General features: G+C 52.3%; 1 protein-coding gene across 2 annotated transcripts in view; it reads right to left on the bottom strand.

Moving 5' to 3' along the window:
• Positions 1–12,960: 12,960 nt before the first annotated feature.
• The window catches only part of LOC119977378 (solute carrier family 2, facilitated glucose transporter member 11-like), a 111,564-nt gene continuing 103,473 nt past the window's right edge, over positions 12,961–21,051 (bottom strand). For both annotated transcript variants that reach the window (XM_038818226.1, XM_038818233.1), the window contains one exon: positions 12,961–13,398. In XM_038818226.1, coding sequence (XP_038674154.1) covers positions 13,177–13,398 — 222 coding nt within the window. In that variant the 3' untranslated portion in view covers positions 12,961–13,176. The remainder of the gene's footprint in view (positions 13,399–21,051) is intronic.

Raw genomic sequence — 21,051 nt, 5'->3', positions numbered from 1 at the left:
CTTACTTTCATTAGGACGCTACGGGCAATTTAGCATGGCCAATCCACCTAACCCGCACATCTTTGGACTGTGGGAGGAAACCGGAGCACCCGGAGGAAACCCACGCACACAGGGGGAGGACGCGCAGACTCCACACAGACAGTGACCCAGCCGAGAATCGAACCTGGGACCCTGGAGCTGTGAAGCATTTATGCTAACCACCATGCTACCCTGCTGCCCCTGCTGTCCCTGGAAGAGTGGGAGAAATTCATAGAATCCTTAAAGTGTAGAAGGAGGCCATTTGATCCATTGAGTCTGCACTGACCCTCCAAAAGAGCACTGTACCTATGCCCACTCCCCCATCCTATCCCCCTAACCCCGCATATTGATCATGACACTAGGGGCAATTATCATAGCAAATCTTTGGGCTGCCATCTTGGGTCAGCCATGTGAAGAAAAGAAATTGGAGCCACTACCATTGCTAAAGTTTAGTAGACAATATAAGAGAACATGATGTAAGAGGAAACACATGAGTCTAGATTAAGGATTGGTTAGCTAACAGGAAGCTGTGGCAAGCTGTAACTAGTGGAGTGCCACATGGATCAGTGCTGCAGACTCAGCTATTTACAATCTAAATCATTGACTTGGATGAAGGGACAGAATTTATGGTGGCTAAATGCAGAAAACACAGGCGGGGAGATAATCACAGGGATGGGGGAAGGTAGGGGGGTAAATGGGGGGAAGGCACAGGGGGCGGGGGAGGGTTGAAAGAGGGATCGAGGGGTGAATCGACCGGGGGGGGGGGGGGGGGGGGGGGAACCACAATGATAAGGAAGGAAAGGGATCTAGACTGGCTTCAGCAGGTCAGGTTTGGGTTGATAGAACAAGATGGCACCGTAAGTAGCCACTTTGGAGGGTCTCCAAACAAAGGGAAACCCCGGAGTGCAGGGGTTCACCCACGTAGGCGTACACACAGTTAGCAGCCATGTTGGGTGGTCTCTGGGCAAAGGGAAATCCCGGAGGGCAGGGCCTGGCCTCATGGTAAGTACGGTAACCGCGGCCATTTTGGACGGCCCCCTAACAAAGGGAAACCCCGGAGTGCAGGGGCACATCCACCAGGTAAGTATGGTTGATCCCGCAGGAAGGGGGGAGAGAAACCCCCCCACCTGGATAATCACCTGGAACATTAGGGGGCCTAATGGTCGTGTGAAAAGATCCAGAGTCTTCGCCCATCTGAGAAGTTTGAAAGCCAACATTGTCTTCCTCCAAGAGACGCACCTGAGGGCGAAGACCGACCGTGTGGGTAAGGAAGGGCTGGGTGGGACAAATGTACCATTCCTGCTACGGGATGGGGGCTAGCGAGATAGCCATACCAATAAGTAAGAGGACGGTGTTTATGGCGACAAAGTCGGTCGCTGACTCAGGGGGTCGGTATGTCATGGTCAGCATGGACGTGGCACTGGTAGTTCTGGTAAACGTGTACGCGCCCAACTGGGATGACACAGAATTTATAAAGAAGACCATTGTGGAAATCCCCGACATAGATACGCATTGACTGATTATGGGGGGGGGGGGGGCTTTAACTTTCCACAGGACCCACTGACAGATGGATCAAACCCCAGAACAGGGAAAATGACTGGCATGGCTAGGGAACTGGGAATGTTCATGGAGCATATAGTGGTGGTGGACCCATGGCAGTTCCTGTACCTAGCTGAGAAGGAATTGTCATTCTTCTCACCAGTACACAAGGTCTACACTCGCATTGACTTCTTTATAATAATACTAATAGTTGCTTATTGTCACAAGTAGGCTTCAATGAAGTTACTGTGCTTTGGAGTGGGGAAATCGGTGCTTCCAGAAATAGTCAGGGCTAGACTCAAATACTCCACGATTGTAATCTCCGACTACGCTCCACATTACATGGATGTGAGGTTGGAGACAGGCCGTGCCCAACGCCCACATGGAGGTTGGACATGGCCCTCTTGGCCAACAAGGCCTTCTGCCAGACAATATCACAGGCCACAGGTGAGTACGTCATTAACAACCGGAATGGGGAAGTCTCACTTCCCACCTTCTGGGAGGCACTGAAGACGGTGATTAGGGGAGAAATATCTTCCAAGGCTGGTAGAGACAGGGAAGAGAGGGCGTCTAGGCAACAACTGATCGACTCCATCCTAGAGGGCGACAGAAGATACTCCGAGTCCCCAACAGTAGAGCTTCTGATGGAGAGGAAAAAGCTACAAATGGACTTTAACATGCTATCCACCAGGAAGACAGTGCACCAGTTCTGCCAGACACAGGGGACCTTTTGTGATGGAGAGAAGGCTGGCCGCCTGTTGGCTCACTAGCTGATAAAGTAGGCAGCCATGAAGGAAATGGAGAGCATCAACTCCATGCAGACGGGGCGGCGACGGGTTCCTGGCGGACTTCTATAAAAAATTCACACCGGCTCTCGCCCCGCACCTGTGGGAGATGTTCGCAGATTCGCTACCGAGGAGCACACTGCCTCCAACGCTCACACTCCCAGGTACCGTAATACCCCTAGTCATACTACCACATTCACCCCTTGTTGAGAAAGGAACCGGGGTGGGGGGGGGGGGGTGCGTACGGGGAATGCGGACATGGAGAGGCGGGGGTTGTCCCGTGTGAGTATATAAGAGACTGGTAGTATGACTAGAGATGTTGGATCATACCTTTTCACTGGTGGCTGCCCACTGGCCCGCAACTATTTGCAGGGTTGTGTCAAGGCACAGTAACTATATACAGTTTGGAGATCAGAAAAAAAATAGAGAACAAGCAAAAACAAGAGTCTATCAACAGTTCACATAGACTCGATCAGCCGATCGGGTGCCTTGGATGTCCTGTGCGACCTGCGGAGTTGTGCCGGCGATGTTGGAGTGGTGGTCATCCGTGACTCGGGGAGCAATGATCCTGTTCATGCGGCTGCATCCGTACCCCTAGTCGGAGCTAGTGGGGACCAGGCCGGGGGAGGGTCATCCTGTCCACTAGGCAGCGCGTGTAAAGGTGTCGGTGGGGGGCCAGCCGGGGGCAGTTGAGGATGGGGGGGGGTTGGGGGGGGGGGGCCAGCCAGGGGCAGTTGAGGATGGGGGGTTGGGGGGGCTGGCGCCGGTGGGGGGGGGTGGCTGGAATCCGGCGGGTGCCAGGTCCCATAGGGAGACCGTGTCCTGACGGCCGTCGAGATACCCCGCATACGCGTACTGCGGGTTCGCGTGGAGCAGCTGGACCCACTTGACCAACGGGTCCGACTTGTGCACCCGCACGTGTTTCCAGAGCAGGATGGGCCCGGGGGTAGCCAGCCAGGTCGGGAGCGGGGTCCCTGAGGAAGACTTCCTGGGAAAAACAAGAAGACGTTCGTGAGGCGTTTGGTTAGTGGCGTACAGAGGAATGACCGGATAGAATGGAGGGCGTCTGGGAGGACCTCTTGCCAGCGGGAGACTGGGAGATTTCTGGACCGTAGAGCCAGCAGGATGGTCTTCCAGACCGTACCGTTCTCCCTCTCGACCTGCCCGTTACCCCGGGGGTTGTAACTGGTCGTCCTGCTGGAGGCGATGCCCCTGCTGAGCAGGAATTAACGCAGTTCGTCACTCATAAAAGAGGAACCCCGATCGCTATGAATGTAAGCGGGGAATCCGAACAGGGAGAAGATGGTGTGTAGGGCTTTAATGGTGGTGGTTGTGGTCATGACGGGGCAGGGGATGGCGAACGGGAAGCGGGAGTACTCGTCAATCACATTGAGGAAGTACGTGTTGTGGTTGGTAGAGGGGAGGGAGCCTTTGAAGTCCATGCTGAGACTTTCAAAGGGGCGGGAAGCCTTTATCAGATGCACTTGTTCGGGGCGGTAAAAGTGCAGTTTTTACTCCGCGCAGATGTGGCATTCCCTAATTACTGTCCTGACCTGCTCGAGTAGGGCAGGTTGCGGGTCTTTATAAAGTGGAAGAAGCGGGTGACCCCCGGGTGGCAGAGGTCCTCGAGGAGGGTCCGAAGGCGGTCCGCTTGTGCATTGGCACAGGTGCCGCGGGACAGGGCATCGAGAGGCTCGTTTAGCTTCCCAGGACGATACAAGACGTCGTAGTTGTCGGTAAACAGTTCGATCCTCCACCGCAAGATCTTGTCGTTCTTTATCTTGCCCCTCTGTGCGTTGTTGAACATGAAGGCCACTGACCGTTGGTCTGTGAGGAGGGTGAACCTCCTGCCGGCCAGATTTGTCGCACAGCTTCTACTATGGCCTGAGTTTCCTTCTCGACCGAAGAATAGCGGAGTTCGGAAGCGTGGAGGGTCCGGGAGAAGAAGGCCACGGGTCTGCCCGCTTGGTTGAGGGTGGCCGCCAGAGCTACATCGGACGCGTCGCTCTCGACCTGGAAGGGGAGGGACTCATCAATAGCGCACATCGTGGCCATTGCGATATCTGCTTTGATGCGGCTGAAGGCCTGGCAGGCCTCTGTCGACAGGGGGAACGTGGCTGACTGGATGAGGGAACGGGCTTTGTCGGCGTAATTGGGGACCCATTGGGTGTAATATGAAAAGAAGCCCAGGCAGCGTTTGAGGGCTTTGGGGGAGTGGGGAAGGGGAAGCTCCATCAGGGGGCGCATGCGTTCCGGGTCGGGGCCTACCACTGCATTTTGCACTACGTAGCCGAGGATGGCTAGACGGTCGGTGCTAAAGATGCATCTGTCCTTGTTGTCGGTCAGGTTCGGGAGTTTTGCGGTTCGGAGGAATTTCCGGATGTTGGTGTCGTGGTCCTGCTGGTCGTAGCTGCAGATGGTGACGTTATCGAGATACGGGAATGTTGCTCGTAAACCGTATTGGTCGACCATTCAATCCATTTCCCGTTGGAAGACCGAGACCCCGTCTGTGACACCGAAGGGAACCCTTAAAAAGTGGTAGAGCCGCCCGTCCGCTTCGAACGCAGTGTACTTGCGGTCACTCGCGCGGACGGGGAGCTGATGGTAGGTGGATTTGAGGTCCACCGTGGAGACGACCTTGTACTGTGCGATCCTGTTGACCAGGTCGGAGATACGTGGGAGAAGGTACGTGTCCAGCTGCGTAAATCGGTTGATGGTCTGACTGTAGTCTATAACCATCCTATTCTTCTCCCCGGTCTTTACCACCAGCACTTGTGCTCGCCAGGGGCTGTTGCTAGCCTTGATAACCCCCTCCTTCTGAAGCCGCTGGACCCAGGACCAGATGAAGGTCCGGTCCTGGGCACTGTACCATCGACTCCTGGTGGCGACGGGTTTGCAATCCGGGGCGAGGTTTGCAAACAAGGATGGGGGATCAACCTTGAGGGACTCGAGGCTGCAGACAGTGAGGGGGAGCAGAGGGCCGCCGAATTTGAATGTTAGGCTCTGGAGGTTACACTGGAAGTCTAACCCCAGGAGTGCTGCCGCGCAGAGGTGAGGGAGGACGAATAGCTTGTAGTTTTTAAACTCCCTCCCCTGGACCGTGAGGTCCACTATGCAGCACCCCGTGATCTGTACCGAGTGAGAACCGGAGGCCAGAGCTATTTTTTTGCTTAACCGGGTAGACAGGAAGAGCGTAGCGTCTTACCGTGGCGGGGTGGACGAAACTCTCTGTGCTCCCGGAGTCCGGCAGGCAGCTTGTCTCGTGGCCGTTGAGCAGAAACTTCATGGTCGCTGTGGAGAGGGTACGAGGCCGCGACTGGTCCAATGTGACTGAGGCGAATCGTGGCAGATATTCAGAGTCGTCATCAGGCAGGAAGTAGTCACCCGCGGGGTCCTCAGTGCAGATCCAAGATGGCGGCGTCCATCGGCCGCACATGGTGGGGGGTGGACAAAATGGCGGAGCCCGTTCCACGCACGTGGAGTCGGGGGTCCAAAATGGCGGCGCCCGGGGGTCGCACGTGGCGGTGGGGGTGGGGGCAGCGAGGTCCGCGGACCACACGGGGCCCCTGAGGAGAGCGGGGGGGAGTCCCGCGGTCACTGCTTGGGACCGCAGCGACCACTTTAGCTTGGCAAACGGCCACAAAGTGGCCCTTCTTCTCGCAGCCCTTGCAGGTCGCAGAACGTGCCAGATAGAGCTGACGGGGGTGCTTTGCCTGGCCACAGAAATAGCAGTGGGGCCCCGTGGGTTTTTCAGGGTGCCCTGCGGCGCAGGCCTGGGGGGTGGGGGTCAGTGTCCGTGGGGGAGAGAGGGGCCGCGTTCCACGCTGCCCAGGGGGCGGCCACGCGGTCGGGGCGTACGCACGAGCATTACGGTTCGCGATATCTAGGGAGGAGGCGAGGGCCCGTGCCTCCATGAGGCTTAAAGTTTCTCTCTCCAACAGTCTTTGGCGGATCTGCGAGGACTGCATACCTGCACCGAAGGCGTCTCGGATCAGAAGTTCAGTATGCTCGGCAGCAGACACCTGTGGGCAGCCACAGTTCCTCCCCAGCACAAGGAGGTCACGGTAAAATTCGTCCAGTGACTCACCAGGTATCTGCTGCCTTGTGGCCAGTAAGTGCCGAGCGTAGACTTGGTTCACCGGCCGTATGAAATGTCCTTTGAGCAAGTCCATAGCTGCGTCGTAGTCTGTCGTGTCCTCTATGAGCGTGTACACTCGCTCGGTGCCGACGCACGAGTGGAGGGTGTGCAATTTCTGTTCCCTCGTCGGGACGTTTTCCGCTGTGTTCAGGTAAATAATGAAGCAATCCAGCCAATGCTTAAATGCGGCTGCTGCATTCGCTGTGTGGGAGCTGAGTCGAAGACACTCCGGCTTGATGCAAAGCTCCATCCTTTAAAATCTTGCTAATTAAATTGATGCACAATCAATGGACACGAAACGTAGGTGAAGTCCAAACGAAAGGCTTTAATTAGCAAGAAGTGAGCCCGGCAGCAGACGTACAGGAATATGGCTGGCTGCCGGGGACCACGGGTTCTTATACCCCACCTCGTAGGCGGAGCTACCTTCCTTTTAGCCAATAGGGATAAGAGGCACACGATACCTGGGCCAATGGGCAGTGAGTCCTCTGCACCAATGGCAGCTCACACTCCTAGGTACCGTAATACCCCTAGTCATACTACCACAGAGATCCTGATAGCCCACCATTGGACACGGTCCACAAGTGGAACCTGACCAGTCTGGTGGAGCAAGTTAAAAAGGATCTACAGAGATGGGATGCACTCCTGCTTTCCCTGGCAGGGAGGGTGCAGATGATCAAGATGAACATGCTGCCCAGGTTCCTCTTCCTGTTCAGGTCCATACCGATCTACATCCCCAAGTAATTTTTCCAAAAGGTAGACAAAGTTATTATGGTGTGTGTGGGGGTGAGAGGGGTGTGAAATCCAAGAATCTCTAAGACAACACTGCAAAGGAGAAGAAGCATGGGAGGCCTAACCCTCCCGAATTTGCAATGCTATCACTGGGCAGCCACGGCTGAGTGAGGGAATGGATAAAGGAACCAAACATGGAATGGGTGTGGCTGGAGGAGTCCTCCATCACGGGAATGACCCCCCGAGCCATCGCCACCACAGTGTTCCCATCCCCGCTGGCAAAACACACATCCAGCACAGTGGTAGCAGCAACATTAAGAACCTGGAACTACGTGAGACAGCACTTCGGTCCAACCGAGGTGTCCACCATCTGCGGCAACCACAGGTTCCCCCCAGACATGTTAGAATTAGGGACTCTGGAGTGAAGCCCTGGACAGGGCCAACTCCACCTCCTCCTGCCTCATGGAGTTTAAAGTGGTACACAGAGCGCACCTGACAAGAACCTGAATGAACAGGTTCTTCCCGTAGACAGAGAACAAATGTGAATGGTACCAGGGAGGCCCGGCCAAACAAGCCCACATGGTCCGGACATGTGACAGACTTGTTATATTCCGGGCAGCCTTCTTCGAGGCAATGTCCAAATATGTGAGGGTGGAGCCATGCCTGAGAATGGCAATCTTCGGGGTATTGGACAAGCCAGACTTCACTTGGGGAAGAGGGCTGACACCCTCGCTTTCGCTTCCCTAATCACACACCGGAGAATCCTGCTCGGCTGGCGATCAGCAGCAGCACCCACTGCTGCAGACTGGCTCGCTGACCTGCCGGAATTTCTCCATCTGGGGAAGATCAAATACACCATCCAAGGATCGGAAGAAGGCTTCCAAAAAGCGTGGGGGCAATTCATCAGCCTGGTCCAGGACCTGTTCGAAGCCAACAAGGAATAAAACGGGGGGGGGCACACGGGAACCACCAAGGCCACAGAAAACACACAGGAATGAGGGTAGGGGCAAGAGGGGTGAGAGACCCAAAGGGCAGCCCAGGGAGAGAGCAACGGATAGGACCTGGAGACGGCAGAAAAGGGGGGCGGGGGGGGGGGCGGGACTAAGGTGGGGGCGGGACTAAGGTGCCGAAAAGGACCACGGTGTAAATTGGAAATTATAACCGTCTTGTCCATTTCTTGTACAATGTAAAGATGCAAACTTTAATAAAAATATTTATTAAAAAAATAGTCTTCTGCAAAATTGAGTAGGAGCGGGCTGGGAGGAGGTGGTCGTGGGGGTGCTGTGGGGAGGTGTATGATTGGTGGGGAGGTGCAGGGTGGAGAGTCCATCGCATTCCCATCTCCTCCCAATGGAACCAGGGGTTAGGAAGCTCGAGCCCACCTTACCCTCGGCTAACCGAGACTCTTAAATGGCCAGTTGAGGGTTAATTCAGGCCTCAGCGCTCTGCTGTGGTATTTGATATTTTACCAGTGGTGAACAGGGGGCATTCCACCTGGGCAAGCTGGCAGGTTTTTCCTGGCAGCCCAACTGTGGGTTCAAGTCGTTGGGGGGTCCCTCCAGTTGAGGGACACTGTTCCCCATGGAGGGCCCTGCTAGTGACAGGGGTCAGTCACCCCCATTGAAAGAGCTCCCACGTGCTCCCCCCCCCACCCCCCACCGCACCACATTCCACACAGCACCCCCTCCCCCCACCCCCACCCTAATGGGGGCTACCTGACTGACCCTGGCAAGACCATCCCACCTGCGTTGTAGATCATCCATCACTGCCTGTTGCTCCATGGCTTGCAGTTCCAGCATTGGCCATAAGTCCTGGTGGCGCTGTTGGATAGAAGAGCTGTCATCCCCCAATTGGCTCTGGAAATTGCTGTGGAATGCTGCATTTGACACAGTAATCCGATTCATCCTTCTCCGCTGCAGTCATCGGCTCCAGAGCTGCAGCCAAAGATCTTTGAGCCTTTAAGCTCAGGTTTGTTAGCTTCCCTCACAGCCATCTCAAGGTGTCAAGCAGTGTGGAATCTTAGCATCCTCCTCCCAACCTCAAAATGAGTCATCTGTATTCAGTAAAACTTCATTCTGTGGGGCATAACCCTGAAAAGGTCCAACAAGCTAAATTTCTCTCGATCACTGTCATTCTTTATCAATCTTTGTCTTTCCCTCTCTCTCCCAATCACTGCACCCCTCGCTCCCAGCCACTCTCTCTCTCTCTATTTCAATCACTATCCCTCCCTCCCCAATCACTATCCATCCCTCATTCTCCCAATCACCTCTCCCTTGATCATTTCTTTCTTCCTATTCCAAACACAACTACCTGTTCCATCCCACCCCGCCACCTCTCTCACGCAGTTGGTCACCCTTATTCCAGTTGCCTGATCTTCCTGGTCGCTGCCTGAAGGTTTCCCATTTGCTCAATCCCAACCTGCCTCAGGATCTAGCCAGAGGATAGTTCAGAAATGTAACTGACTGTGTCACTGTCTGTGACTTTTACAGATGCACCATAGAAAGCATCCTATCCGGCTGCATCACAGCCTGGTATGGCAACTGCTCGGCCCAGGACCGCAAGAAACTTCAGAGAGTCGTGAACACAGCCCAGCCCATCACACGAACCTGCCTCCCATCCATTGATTCCATCTACACCTCCCGCTGCTTGGGGAAAGCGGGCAGCATAATCAAAGACCCCTCCCACCCGGCTTACTCCTTCTTCCAACTTCTTCCATTGGGTAGGAGATACAGAAGTCTGAGCACGAACAGACTCAAAAACAGCTTCTTCCCCGCTGTTACCAGACTCCTAAATGACCCTCTTACGGACTGACCTCATTAACACTACACCCTGTATGCTTCACCCGATGCCGGTGCTTATGTAGTTACATTGTGTACCTTGTGATGCCCTATTATGTATTTTCTTTTATTCCCTCTTCTTCCCGTGTACTTAATGATCTGTTGAGCTGCCGCAGAAAAATACTTTTCACTGTACCTCGGTACACGTGACATTAAAAAAATCCAATCCAATAATAAGCTACCTCGGGATTCCCAGCGAGCTCACTGGTCTCAATTCAATGAGGCCTAAGATGGAGAGTGCCTCAAGCTGAGCCATTCTGTTGTACGGATGATTCCCAGCACACAGATCATGTTGGCAGACCAAGTTCAATGTAACTGAGTAACACAGTGTATTACCGTAGAGATCAGCATTGTATTGTATCAGCTGTCTCTCTGAAAATACAACTAAGTACACAAATCCCATTGGCAGCAATGGTGTCAAATTCACAGAATCTCTGGGCGGGATTCAGTGATCCTGAGGCTAAGTGTTGACGCCGTCTGAAACGCCATCGCATTTCTTGACGGCGTCAACACGGCCTCAGAATCAGCAATTCTGGCCCCTACAGGGGGCCAGCACGGCTCTGGAGCGGTTCACGATGCTCCAGCGGCTGATCCTGTCATGAACTGGGCGCTGCGGGATCCGCGCATGCGCAGTGGCACTGGTGCAAACACGTACATGCGCAGTGGCTCCCTTCAACGCACCAGATCCGACGCAATATGGCGCAGGGCTACAGGGGCCGGTGCGGAAGAAGGCCCCCAGCCAGAGAGGCTGGCCTGCCGACTGGCGGGCCCTGATCACGGGCCAGGCCACATCAGAGCCCCCCCCCCCGGGGTCGGACCCCCCCCCCCCCCCGGGGTTGGACCCCCCCCCCCCCCCCCCCCCCCACCCTCCGACGCCGAGTTTCCCGCCGGCTGAGAGCTGGTGTGGATGACGCCGACAGGACTCTGCTTTTTACGCGCGGCCTCTTGGCCCAACCGGCCGGTGAATTGGCGGCCCGGACTCATACAGCTGCCCGCAACCGGCAGCGTGCCAAACGCGCTGGCGCAAATGCCGCCGAATCTCCGCACCTCGGACAATCACATGCCAGTGTCGGGGCGGTGTGGCACGGTTCCGGTGATTCTCCGGCCAGGAGCGGGGCTGGGAGAATCGCACACAGGAGCTTTGCTGCAGGATTCCATTAAGACACCAAATTGCATTAAAATTATTGCCACCTTCGGAAACAGTTTTAGGTGCAATTCCATCCGGTCAGATCGCAACACTTTACCACAGTTCGGGAGGGAACGCGACCGCTAGGGCGGAATTCTCCCATCCCACCCATGGTTGGGAGCTGAGAATCTAGCAGGAGCCCAAAGGTCAGAAATGTGCTGGTGTAAAGTCACGTTACAATTCTCCCAGTGGGAGTTAATGGTGGGTCAATCTTCCTGCTGGCTGGTGGCGTGAACATCATTTGTAATCATTTGCATTTCATGAATGCTCATTAAGTCAGCTACTCACCGGCATCCTGTCAGGCTTTTCAATCTTGTGTCACACCTGTATGAAATTACCTCAGCTGAAACCCCGATTGCTAATGAGAGGCCTGCATAATGTGGTCCTCAGTTCACCAGAGACTTGGAGATGAGTGCAACAATTACCTGCCTTGGTGCTGTGCTGTCCTTGACTGTGCTGCTTACCACTTTGCCAGGGAAGACCTGTCCCTGTCTCCATCTTCATCTCCATCTCCATGCCGAGCTGCTCTTCATGGGCCGCACCGTTCTGCTGGAGCCATGGACCCTCCAGAGTCACTGAGGAAGATCAGTACTGAGCCTGGGGTTGGGGAGTACAGGAGTCTTCTCCCACCATGCTGATGTTACACACCAGTGTCTATCAGGGCAACACTGTGCTGTGGGACTCATGCAACAAACGCAACAAAAGTCCAAAATTTGACCGGGGTTGGCGAGCGAGATGAGGTTGGGGGCCTGATGAAGATAAGGGAGGCAATGTGGAAGAAGGGCCGTGAATGGGGTGGGAAGGTTGAGGGCAAGGGCTCACGATGGCAAGCAGAGGGACAAGCTGGATCCCAACTAGGCACGAGGCTGTATGGAAATCTCACAAACATAGGGGTTGAAGGGATACCACACCGTTTGCTGGAAGGGGATGGATGGAGACTCCAGATGTAGTGGGTAGAGGTCCTACTGGAGCATGGGAACCTTGCAGGTGATGGGCACGGGGTGGGGGGGGGGGGGGGGGAGTTGAATAGAGGAACAGACTTCCTCTTGAGGCTGTTAGCCTTTTCCCTCTGGGTTGCTGATATCCTGCATTGCCTGGTGAACCTGGTGTTGTAAGACTTCTTACTGTGCTCACCCCAGTCCAACGCCGGCATCTCCGCATCTTGTCTGGTGAAGACAAGAGAGGGCTGGAGAGAGTGATAGGAGTGTGCGGGACTGTTGTTTGAATGTGATGCCGGGCCCTTTGAACCCACCAGCTGACGAAGCCTGGACCATTCCTCTCCCGGCCCACCAGGAAATTCGGAGGGGAACTTGCCTGTGCATAATTAATAAGGTTCCAAGCGCAGAATCAGGTGCAGGATCCCCCCATTCCGGCCAGAAGGAAAGGCACTGATGGAGTTGCCCGCCGCTGCATTTTAGCCGGAGTTCTGCAGCTGTTTGCTGGCGGCAGGATTCCCTGGTCCTGCCCGCAGCCCACCCCGGCCCGTGGGTTTCCCGTCGGCGGGCGGTGGCTTCAATGGGAAATCCCATCACAGTGGCAGGAGCAAGGAACCACTCCACCAGTGAATGGTGCGCGCTTCCCGCCGCTGAGGAACACGCAGCTGGAACCAAATAATCCCACCCTTAGTCTCAAAAACAGAGATACCGCCCTTAGTTGCAATGGCGTCACATCATGTGATAAATGTGGCTTACACTGGAGTAGAAGAGACTTATTTTTATTTAACGTGTTTGAAGAAGATAGTTGTAAAAATGCTGATATTTCATTTGTAATATTGAACAGTTCTACAGAGGTGGGGGTAACCCCTGACAGGAAAGATGAAACAACTAGAAAAGGTTTTCTGGCGAGAAGTATGTGGATTATCCTGAGTGAAAACAGGGTGTTGGGCGATTGTCAAAACAGCCCTGGACTGGCATTGTTCAGAAGTCACCTTTTTGTTTTGTCTGCTCACAGTCGGGTGGATAGAACCTCTGTCTGGTTTGAGACAATTGGCCTCTTACTGAAGATGGAGCACATGCCATTCTTGGTTGCATTGCGCAATTTGTCAAAATCCTCGCTGATTTGGAGAAGAGTTTTCCCTTTCGTTTCAGGGAGGATGTAAAACGTAAACAGCGACGCCAAACAGCAGCTTCCAAAAAACAGAAAGAAGGAGAATTGCTTGAACGCATCCTGTGAAGAGAAACGGGAATCAGTGGAAAAACTGCGCATATTTCCAATACATTGCTGAGATTGACTCTCATCCTTGTGTATTACAGGGAGGCTGCGTTGAAAAGTTGATGCCTGTGTCACAGAAACAGCTAGATGCTGTGACGGGGATGGGAATGTAGGTTATCTCTGAGATAGGATGGTGTGAATGGCCTTTACCATCAATATTGCATTGTTAATTTCATGGCCTGAAATGTGACTACTCAGTGATTGTCTGCATGGTTCTATTCGAAACAGAATATGTGCACATTCCCACAAGAGCAAACTGAACTGACTGCGACTCTGACTTTCCCCTCCAGGCATATTTGAGCTACATGCAGTTTGGGGTGACCTGCCTTCATTTTCCATTTCACTGAGTTAAATCTAACTTTATCCCTTCATGGGCATTGCTGACTGGGCTATTTATTGCCCATCCGTCGGAGTATTTTAAGAGTCCACCACATTGCTGTGTGGTTTGGAGTCACATGTAGCCCATGATGTGTAGATGCCGGCGTTGGACTGGGGTGAGCACAGTAAAAAGTCTTACAACACCAGGTTAAAGTCCAACAGGTTTGTTTCAAACACTAGCTTTCGGAGCACTGCTCCTTCCTCAGGTGAATGAAGAGGTATGTTCCAGAAACATATATATAGACAAATTCAAAGATGCCAGGCAATGCTTAGAATGCGAGCATTTGCGGGTAATCAAATTTTTACAGTTCCAGAGATAGGGGTAACCCCAGGTTAAAGAGGTGTGAATTGTCTCAAGCCAGGACAGTTGGTAGGATTTTGCAAGCCCAGGTCAGATGGTGGGGGGTGAATGTAATGCGACATGAATCCCAGGTCCCGGTTGAGGCCGTACTCGTGTGTGCAGAACTTAGCTATAAGTTTCTGCTCAGCGATTCTGCGTTGTCGCAGAAGGCATACGGCATGATTGCATCATTGGCCGGGGCATTGAGTATAAAAATTTGCAAGTCATGTTGCAGCTGTGTAGAACCTTAATATTATAACTTGTATAACTTAAAACTACTCACACTCAGAGATTCCCAGAGTCAATCTACCAGAGTTAGTAATAAAATGGGCACATCTACCGCTCGGGCATGGATGATAGGCCCCGGCAGCTGAATGTGAATGAAGCCCGGTATCATGTTTGCCTGCTGGCCTAACTGTTCCCCAGTGCTAGATCCATTACTATGGAGCGAGTGAATATGACTACCTGGCCTACTGTTATAGTGTAGCTGTTGTTTGGATAAGGAGTGGATTGGGTTAGTTGATGCAGGGAGACATGGGTAACACAGGTGCTCTGGTTATATTAGCCACTATAGTCCAGTGAAAATGAAAGATGGTGCGGTTATTCTTTATCAAATATAAAACACTGAAAACTGGAACTCTGAAATAAATAAAGAATATTGGAAATAGCAGATCTGCCAGCCTGTGTGGGGGCAAAAAAGAGTTAACGGGTGGAATTTTCCAGGCAAAAATAAAGTGCCAAAAGAAACAACCGAGAGCGAGATTCTGGGCAAAGTGGGATACTGAGCTGAGATGGAGCAGCACAGATTAAACCCTGCCTCCTGTAAACTGCTATTACAGCACCGGACCCAGGAAATCCATGCATTCCATCGGTGGGGTGGAGTGCGAGGTGGAGGGGTGGGTGTTGGATGAGGTCTTGTGGGAAACAAATCAACCCCCCCCCAACCTCATTCACCCCCCCCCCTTCCCCCCCCCTTCCCCCCCCCCCCCCCCACCTACCCACCTACCCCATGCCACCATCGCTTGGTGGGGTCACCAACTCAGCAGAGGTTCCAATCCCTCACTGATTGGCTCCAGGGATACCCAGATCCTATGGAAAAAATTCCAACCCAATGCCTCAGAATGGTGACTTTTCTCCATTAGTTAGTTGGGATTAAGCAGCCTGACGGGGCTGTCACGTGGATAACTACAATGCCAATTAAATGGTTAATTGGAAGAACAATGATTTAGTGCCAGTCTGGCAGGTAAAGATTGCAAAGTTCATTCACTGCAGCGGGATTGGAGAATCCGCCCAGCGTGAGCAATCCCGGCCAGAGTCACTGAGATGATCTCTGTCCTCATCCCTTCTCTTATTGCCAGTCATATTGCTGTGAAAGGGGTCTGGCATTTACAGGGTTAATGTGGACTGAGTACAGTATGGTCCACACAGTGGTGTATGAAGCACATGACCAAGACTCAGGGGCTAGTGTAGTGTTGAGCAGAGATGTGTATAGACCTACATACGGAGACAGCTGTACCTTTTACTGTACATGTGCAACTAGGTCTTGAAGTTAAGATTTACAGTTAACCTACAGAAGACTGCATCGACTGCTTTAGGGGCTGGTTTAGCTCACTCGGCTAAATCGCTGGCTTTTAAAGCAGACCAAGCAGGCCAGCAGCACGGTTCGATTCCCGTATCAGCCTCCCCGGACAGGCGCCGGAATGTGGCGACTAGGGGCTTTTCACAGTAACTTCATTGAAGTCTACTCGTGACAATAAGCGATTTTCATTTCATTTCATTTAAGACTTACCTATCTGTAACCAAGACCCTCCCATCACCTCATTCTCTGGTGAGCCTATCATCATCTCAACCAATTCATTGCATCCATTTTTCTACTTATAAAGAAAGAGACTCCACAATTAAATTCCAGGCCGCACTTCACTCCCAGTTATCTATTTCCCCTTAAATAAAGCATCTATGCCCCTAGATTAAATTGAAGCTTGTAACTGATCTCTCAAAAACGGTAACACAGTGGTTAACACTGTTGCTTCACAGCTCCAGAGTCCCAAGTTCGATTTCTGGCTTGAGTCACTGTCTTTGTGGAGTCTGCATGTTCTTCCTGCGTCTGCATGGATTTCCTCCGGGTGTTCCGGTTTCTGTTTTGTTAATCTCTTGACATAGCATAAGCTGTTTCCTTGATGTGCACTCTGACAAAGGAAGGTTCAGACTTGGAGATAGCTTTAACACATTTATTGAACTGTTAACAATTCTCCTACTTGGATTCGACTCTCCTGTTAATCCTGCTCTCACTACTCAGACGACCTAACCAGTTTACTAATCCACGTGCTGGGTGTGATGTGTTGAATCAACCCTGTGTACTCACTAAGTGTCTTCACTGGAAAGAGGAAGATCATGTGTGCTGTGTCCCAGGGCCGGCTCAAGGTACCGGCAACTCGGGCAGTCGCCCGGGGCGCCATGTGCTTGGGGCGCCGCGTAAAAGACTCGGGTACCGCGCATGCGCAGTTGGGCCGGTGCCAACCAGCGCATGCGCGGTGGCCGCCCTCCCTCAGGCCGCCCCGCACAAACATGGCGGATGGATCCAGGCTCGCCGGTGGTCACTCCGGCCCCCCCCACTCGGGAGCCCTCCCCCCCCCCCCCCCCGAAGGGCGCCGAAGTTCAGCTTGCCCGGGGCGCCAGCAACCCTAGGGCCGGCGCTGCTGTGTCCTTATATATGGGTTGGTGTAATGTCCTCCTGTGGTAGTGTCACCTCTGTGTGTGCCTTGAATGCCCATTGGTCATGTCCTATCTTACTGGCCTATTGGTTGAAAGTCTGTGTGTCATGTCTCTGGTGCTCCCTTTAGTGTCTATCTAGTCTAAGTGTATTTACCTTAACCCCTTGAGTATTTACAGTGATGCATATCACCACATCCCCCCTTTTATCGTGTTACATATTTTCTGCACAGTATTAAAGAAAATTGAACAAAAACAGGTAGATAAGTGATGCTATGTACACGTTATGATGACTGTGATGACTATACAATAGTACACAAGACCAAATAATAGTTGCAAAGACTTTGAGGATAAGACAATACAAAATAAAAGTTATGAGTCCAATAGTTCATGAATTTATGTGGTCTGGTATAGAAGTGTCAATGGTGACATTATCATTCCGTTGTGAACGCCGTCAGTGTCCTGGTGATTGGTTATCAGGAGGCGTTCAAGTGGTCAAATCACTTAATTGACTGATTTGGAGTCTGTTTCTTTTTTTTTCGATGCTTATGGTAGCAATTCTGGATGGCGTCGGTCCTGAAAGCCAGGTTGCCTGTTGGTAGTACAGCAAACGTGAATTGGTAAGATGCATCGTCCTACCATGGTATGTCATTGTACTGAGCTGAGCAGTAACAGTGTCCCGCAGTTGCAGAGTTCTACCATGTTGTACCAGTCGTAGTTCCATTGTTGTTGTTTATGTCGTGCTTGCTGTTGACATTGTTGCTTTTGGTATGCTTCTCGTTATTGTCTTTGATGTTGTTGTGTTGGTTGGTTTTGTTCTCGTGTTTGCTGCGCTTAAGGACCACACTCTGTGGATAATACAAGTCCGTCAGACAGTTACTCGTGTCAGCGTGCTTTGTGGCATCTTCTGTTTCCTTGAGCGGCCGTCACTGAGACCGCGACGCTCCCCGTCTAGAGTCATGTCCGGCTTACTGGAATCAGCTTTGGCTTGTTGATGCTCCCTGTCTGGAGCCCTTTCTGGTTCACCTGAATCAGCTTTGGTTTGTCGATGCTCCCCATCTGGAGCCCTTTCTGGTTCACCTGAATCAGCTTTGGTTTCTCGCCGCTCCCCGTCTGGAGTCATTGCAGGTTCACTTGAGTCAGCTGCGGTTTCTTGATGCTCCACGTCCGGAGTCAAAATGTTCAGGAATGCATTTGCTTGTGGAGAGGCTCGAGCGGATGAGGTTTGAAGTAACGTGGTGTCACCGGAGTCACCAGTAGTCTCACTGTGATTGTCGAGTGCCTCTGTACACACTAGCTGAGGACTGTCACGTTGCATATCTTGTATGGGAAGTGAGATGCCGTCGTCACTTGTCACACATACAGTGGGTAGAGCCTCAGTGTCTTCTTGTCGTTCACTTGAGCTGGGTAGACTGTCAGAGTCTTCTTGTTGTGCACTGGAGCGTGGCAGACTGTCATAGTCTTTCCGTTGTTCACTTGAACGTTGCAGACTTGTATCATCTGCTGTTGGTTGCTCAGAGGAGGTTGCTAGACCCTCATGGCCTTGTTCATGCAAGGACTGCGCTTCGGAGTCTTGTGTTTCTTCTATCGTGGAGCCTGTCCACGAGCTCACTGTGGAGGCTTGTGTCACTCCCTCTGTGGAGTCTTGCAGCATTCCCTGTGTGGAATCGTGCATTGGTCTCACTGTGGAGACTGTCATCACTTCTTGTTCATGCAAGGACTGTGCTCTGGAGTCTTGCGTTTCTTCTATCGTGGAGCCTGTCCACGAGCTCGCTGCGGAGACTTGTGTCACTGGAGTCACTTTCTGTGTGGAGACCTGCAGTTATCTCGCTGTGGAGTTTCATCACTTCCTGTGTGGAGACTGGGACCCTTCGTGGTGCGTGAACCACTCTCTGTGTGGAGTCGGGGATTCTTCGCGGTGCGCGGACCACTCTCTGTGTGGAGTTAGTGACTCTTCGTGGTGCGTGGACCACTCTTTGTGTGGCAGCAGGCCGCTCTCTGTGGGCCTGTACCGCTCTCTGTCTCTTGGCATCAGGCCGCAGCATAATCCTGCACTCACGAGTTGGGATGTCGTATCTGCTGGGCTGAAGATTCCCCAATCCGAAGAACTCGTCGTCGGGGTCTTCAATGTACAACACCTCTAGTTGCGGTTCGGATTTGGTACTGGGGTAGCCACCTCCCAAGATGAAATCTTCGTCTGAGTCGTTGTCTTCCAAGACCATATCATCTACTAGGGCGGTGCTTACTGCTTGTTGCAGGGTTCTGCGGAGGTTACTTTCAGCTACTGGTTGAATTTCAGGCATTGTGCTGTCGTTCCTGTAGTGATCCTCGCCTGAGTGTGTACAGAAGGGGCTGATGGGAAATGGAAGTACCACCAGGGGGCAGCACGGGGACATATAAGAGTGACGCCGAAGGCCCACCCTCGCCCACTTTGGCTGGAGAGACAGGGGAGCAGGACAGGATGGAAGTTGAGCTCAGGGCTGCAAGTGGTTAGGCCTAGTTGCAGAGCATAGAAAAGCAGTATCTTTACAAGTGCCATTCTGTAAGTAAAAGCTAACGAAGTAATTTATTGTGGAGCACAATAAACCATCCTTCAACTGCTGAACGACTTCTAGCATTCTTTTAAGAAACATAACGTGGTACAGGAGTGGCTTCTTTGAACAGAAAGAACCAACGCAACCAGCAAAAGCAACAGGCCGGCCGCCCGACTGTGGAAGACTTCGCAGCCTCTCGACTCCAGACGACCTTCTGAAACAATGGATCACACGCTACATCCAGGGATGATGAGAACTACAGGTAATTTAAATAGCAACTGGAAAATGTTTAAACAGCAGTTTCAGCTATTCATGTCAGCTCTGGACTTAAATGCAGCCACCGATGACAGAAAAATTGGACTTTTACTCTCAACGGCAGGCCAGCAGGCGATAGACATCTATAACTCTTTTACGTATGCTGATACTGAAGATAAAACCAAGTATCAAGTGAAGTGGCAAAATTTGATGACCACTGTAAATCACAATCCAATGAAATCATTGAAAGATTCAACCTGCGTACCAGATTCCAAACAAACGGGGAGACTATCTCCCACTTTGTAACAGATCTGCGCTTGCTAGCACAAGGTTGCAAATACGCTGCTTTAACAGACTCAATCATCAGAGATCAATTAATCTATGGTCTTGCCGATAGAAATCGAAAAGAATCATTAATGCTGCAAAATGACTTAACACTGAAAACCACCAGAGATAAATGCTTACTACAGGAGCAGAAAAAGCAGCAGTTACTGGAGCTGTTTGACAAACAAACCTTGGAAAAAACTCACCACGAGGCAGATGTGAACATGGTGACCTCTCCTCATGGGCCCTCTCTTCAGGTCGCCGGCCCGTCTGCGCATACGCGCCATCCCGAAAGACGCGACCCCGGAAGTACTCAGTACGCGCATGCGCACTTCTCGCAATACCGGCCCCGGACTGAAAGTCGCGCTGCGCATGCACGAACACAACATACGCATGACGTCATGACGTGTCATCACTGTGGCTCCGCCCATTTAAAAGGGCAATGTCCTGCACAAGGAAAAAGGTGCAGAAAATGCTCCAAAATGAACCATTTTGCCTCCTAATGTCAGTCCACAGCCAAATATTACTCCACAATGCAAAGGCATGGAGACTTTAAAGTACGCACAGTTTATGTAATGGACACTCTGGCACCCGAGGACAATTTCTCCAACCACGAAGAATTCCACTCCTGGGAGAACACGTACGGCATTGGAATCATAAACGCCACAGCGGAACCACAGGAGCTGACAACAAAGCCTCGACACGTGCATGCCATCAACTCCACAAGCGAATGGAGAGCTACGGTGCAAGTCAATGACTTCCCCATCACGTTCAAGCTGGACACGGGAGCGTCCGCAAACTTGATGACGAGCAAAGATCTCGCATCCGTCCTAGGGACGCACGAGATGTTACCTGCCGCATGCAAGCTCACTGACTACAACGGAAACCTGATCACCTCAAAGGGATCCTGCCACCTACAAGTTGCCAACAAGACAGTCACAACAGGACTACGATTTGAAATTGTAGATGACAAAAGATCCTCACTGCTAGGTGCTCAAGCCTGCAAGGATTTGCGGCTAATTCAAAGGATCTTCATGCACACGGCTGAATCATCACGCATTGCCGATG

The sequence above is a fragment of the Scyliorhinus canicula genome, chromosome 1 (genome assembly GCF_902713615.1).
Source record: "Scyliorhinus canicula chromosome 1, sScyCan1.1, whole genome shotgun sequence".
NCBI lineage: Eukaryota > Metazoa > Chordata > Chondrichthyes > Carcharhiniformes > Scyliorhinidae > Scyliorhinus > Scyliorhinus canicula.
The sequence above is the reverse complement of the archived record's forward strand: the minus strand, read 5'-3'. Positions and strand labels throughout refer to the sequence as shown.